Source organism: Xenia sp. Carnegie-2017, unplaced genomic scaffold, assembly GCF_021976095.1.
Source record: "Xenia sp. Carnegie-2017 unplaced genomic scaffold, XeniaSp_v1 HiC_scaffold_22, whole genome shotgun sequence".
NCBI lineage: Eukaryota > Metazoa > Cnidaria > Anthozoa > Malacalcyonacea > Xeniidae > Xenia > Xenia sp. Carnegie-2017.
The window spans coordinates 8,503,750-8,507,983 of record NW_025813485.1 but is presented as its reverse complement, the minus strand read 5'-3'; the positions used below and the strand labels follow the sequence as shown (position 1 = coordinate 8,507,983).

The 4,234-nt window shown below is 33.3% G+C and overlaps 1 protein-coding gene across 1 annotated transcript; it reads right to left on the bottom strand.

The window, feature by feature from the left end:
- Positions 1–218: 218 nt before the first annotated feature.
- LOC124445537 lies at positions 219–3,781 on the bottom strand. Its single transcript, XM_046996263.1, has 3 exons — positions 3,550–3,781; positions 2,527–2,760; positions 219–665 (listed from the first exon to the last, which is right to left on the bottom strand). Exons 1-3 carry the CDS (start codon positions 3,764–3,766, stop codon positions 364–366), a joined length of 753 nt encoding a protein of 250 aa, XP_046852219.1. The 5' UTR covers positions 3,767–3,781; the 3' UTR covers positions 219–363.
- Between the last annotated feature and the right edge of the window lie 453 nt (positions 3,782–4,234).

The window sequence follows — 4,234 nt, the reverse complement described above, 5'->3', positions numbered from 1 at the left end:
TTCCAGGTAGATGTCCTTACTAGCACTATGATGCAACTGAAGATCTCAAAACCTAAACTTATATAGCAGTTTACACACAATGACCTAAAGTCATCATCATCTATAGAGGAATCTTACAAGACAACAGCATGTCGAAAAGAAAAGTTTTGTTGCAATTAATAAGTGCAAAATAAGTATTTCAATTCTCATTTAAGGAATTACAATATTGGTTTCTTTGCATAGTTATTGAATGATTACAATTATTATCTATGAGATTATTTGCTACGTGCGACAGCTAATTCGGTTAATTTAACAAAAAAGAAACCATCCTTGACACATTTTATTCGTGAATGGTCCGATTATTATGAGGAGAAATAGAACACTTCAATTTCGTTTGGACGAAATTGGTAGGAGCCACAACAATTTCTTTGCTTTGTTGCTCGCGTACGAATAGCCTGATGGGAGCTTGTACGTATGACCAAAGTTTGTGTACGAGCTTGTGCTGGTTCTGGCATTGTTGCCGATTTTCAAATCATGACCACCTCCAAACGTGGGTCCATAGCTGCTGCTTGTGTACATTGCATATTGTTGATATCTATATATTGAGGATTTGAAAGGGGCCAGACCAGCCGGGTTTTTAAGAGAAAAAATAAAAGAATCTGATGCTCTTATGTAACGGCTACTTCCTACAAATAAACAACATAAGACAATTACATTTCAATTAGAAATTCTTATTGCTTTCTTTAGTGATTATTTGTTAGTAATTTCCATTCCTTTTTGGTGAGTCAAAAAGATATTATATATTTATGCATGACAAATTTCTGAGTTCTGATTGGTTAAAAGCAATGAAAATTTCAGAGAAACACCAGTGCAAAAAGCGAAACACCAGTGCTGATTTCTCTTCTAATGATATACATGAAAAATTTCTCAATTCTGATTGGTTTAGAGGAGGAAATTTATCGTAAATACCAGTGCAAAAATAGGAAACACAGTGCAAAAAAAAGAAATACAGTGCAATTTTTTTTTGGAAAATGCGCTCCTGACTGGTTAGTCAAACAAAAAATGATCTAAGAGCCAATCAAAATAAAACATTTCAAAAGCGGGAAAGTTAAATTATTGTAAACAAAGCAATTACAACGACTGGCTAAGTTTTTTTTAGCAAAGTGGATTTTCTTTAGGGAAGGAGTATACAGTTTACCGTTTGCAAAGTGTTTCTGGATGAAAATAACAATACTGCTAAAAGTAGATACCTTGTTCTAGCTGCGTGTGCAGAAGTTATGGTGCCGTAAAAATAATATCCGACGGAATTGAAAAATACCAACCGGTTGATCAATGATTAAACTCGCCGGCTGCAATGTACGTACGCTGAAGTCAAAAATCAACGGAATTGAGAAATTTTTTCATGTATTTGATTAATAAGGAATTGCATGGTTTCTCGTGCAATTTGAAAAACAGGCACTCGTGAGTTTTTCAAAGACTTCAAATTGAATTGTCCTTAGGACTTTTGATAGTCTTTGAAAAACTTACTCGTCCATGTTTTTCCCAAGTTGCACTCGAAACAATGCTATTACTTATAGAAAGTGCACCTGATTAGTTAGTCAAACAAAAAGGTAATCAAAATAGAGCCAATCGAAATAAATCATTTCAATGGCGGGAAATTTAAGTTATTGTAAACAAAAGCAAATGGATACAATGGCTAGCGTAAATATTAAGTAGATTTCTTTAGAAACCGAGTCTACAGTTCTGTATTTGGAAGACATTTCCGAAAATGCGAACACTTCTGGTTATAGCTACCTTGTTTTGGCTTTGTGTTTGGAAGCAATGGTGTAAAAATTATTTGAACGAATTAAAAAATTACGAGCCGGTCGATAGTTATAACTTGCCAGTTGAACCGTACGACGCTCAAGTCAAAAATTAACAGAATTGAGAAACTCTTTTATTTAGCTATATTATTAAATTATTTTTATGCAATTTGTAAATAATGGACTCGTGAGTTTTTTTAAAACTTCAATTTGCATCTCGTATGCAAACTACTTATAACTATAAAAATATGGTTTGGTGCTGGTCAAAGTTGCAAAAAAACTGCGGGTAGACTGGTACTATCGGCGAATAAAATTTTCGAGGATGATTCAAAGTTGAGTACTGGAAGTTAAGCACATGCATGCATGTACCCGTAACACCCGGTTCGCATAGCTGATGTGAGTAATATGATGTTGTTTTGACGAAGATTTTCAAAACATGATATCCCACCCTGACGAAGATTTAACTTTTTTATAAACTCTGGTGTTGCTAAATGACAAAAGAAATATTGGGCTATATAACTTTAAAACAAGATGAAAGAAATGTAGAATGCATGTCCATAAGATAACTCCCATTGATTTTTTTATAACTAATACAGTTCATGCACTTATTTTAAAACATAGGTATATCATCCCCCCAATTATCGTTCTGACTACGTGCCTGCCGGCGTGTAAAAGATTTCAATAGATTTGTTTTTATAAATACATGCTTAAGTTTCCAAACAATTTATAATTAGAGCGGGCTTACCTCCCCAAGACTTTGATGCAAATCCTCCAAAAATACAACCTCCATATTTAACAATGACCAGTGTTGGTCCCTTTGAGTCACAACAACTGTGGAATGTACTTGCTCTCCATCCATTCGATGTTGCTTTGTAACAGCGCTTCGTCTTTTTGCCATATAAATTCGAAGGTAACCATTTTTGAAGCTTTCCTATCCATTCTTGTTTATTTTTCAGAATAACTGAGTTCTGCAGGATCACTATAGGGGTGACAATGAAATTTTATGTTAAATTTTTGAACGTTTCGCCCTTGTTTTGACGGATCTCTTTTTCATATAGACATTAAGGTGGTTTGTGAAATTCCTCGTTTGAAACACGTCGCTAACACATACAAAAAGTTACGTATAACACCTCCAGTTAGACAACAAAGTTCCTCTAAAATCTGCGAGGAAGCCGTAGAATATTTTACCTAATATAAATTCCTAATATAGTGTACCACAAATTTTTTCTACGTTAGCTAAATGTGTTTACAATATCGTTTAAAAGGTGTTTACAATTTCTTCAAAATACATCACATTACTGGTGACAAAGATAGTTCACTTATATTCCAGAAAAGCATTTTTAACCTTCATAAATCAGTTTTAGCCATATTTTTACTCTAAAATGCACTCGCTTTACCACACAAAAACATGGTTTGAAGCTTGCTTCTGGCAGTTATCTGTTGCACCGAAAACTTCCAAGTTGTACTTTTTTTTATTATTAGTTATTTATTCTGTGCACCTGTCCTTTATATTCGGCAAAAAAATTAGACTACGAAAGACAGATTTGAAAATTATATCCCATTTTATTTCTTCATGTATGCATTTATCATTTCTTATAGTTTTGTAAAGATGGCTTTTGCATGATGTTCCAATTTTACGATATATTTCCATGGTTTAAGTTTGGTGTAGGTATATATACCAAGACGCACGCGATTGTAGTTAACTAATAAACATTATTATCATTATTATGATGCCATATTTTCTTTAAAATTTGGTGTTATAACTTACATGGCGAAAAATAAAATGCTTCCACTTCGTTTGGAATAAATTTGTACGAGCCAGCCAATAAGTTCTTTGCTTTTGTGCTCCCGTAAGAATAGCCAGATGGGAGCTTGTATGTATAACCAAAGTTTGTGTAAAAATTGGAATAGGACACAGCATTGTTGGCGATATAAATGTCGTGACCACCACCAAATGTTGGTCCATAGCTGCTGTATGTGTACATTGAATATTGTTTGTATCTTGTAACATTGGATTTAAAGGGTGCAAGATTATCTATGTTTTTAAAGGAGAAAATGAAAGCTTCTGGTGCTTGTATGTAACCAGAACGTCCTACTGTAATTTAACAGTAATACACAAAACACTTGAGTTAAAAGTTTCATATATGAAGATGATGTTGATATTTTCTATTTCACTAATCAAACTTTATGCTTCTTGACTGAAACAATGACCCGCTATACAAAACTTGCCATGAATTACTTTTGAAATTCAAGATAATTTGTTCACAATTTTTGCTAAGATTTCACTTCTTTATGAAAAATTCGATGAGGATTAATTCTTAGATATAAAGTCAACGTAAAATCTTAGACGTGCAGATATAAGACAACTCCACTTAGCCTTATTCAATCAGTTCGTCATATTTTTATTGTTATCATATTGAAATAAGCACTAAGATTGGCTTAACTATTGTTTG

Coding starts and splice junctions, on each gene's coding strand:
- LOC124445537 (XM_046996263.1), bottom strand. CDS start 3,766: ATGTACACATACAGCAGCTATGGACCAACATTTGGTGGTGGTCACGAC. Junction 2,761..3,549: donor AGCATTTTATTTTTCGCCAT/GTAAGTTATAAC, acceptor TCACCCCTATAG/TGATCCTGCAGAACTCAGTT. Junction 666..2,526: donor TGCATCAAAGTCTTGGGGAG/GTAAGCCCGCTC, acceptor GTTTATTTGTAG/GAAGTAGCCGTTACATAAGA.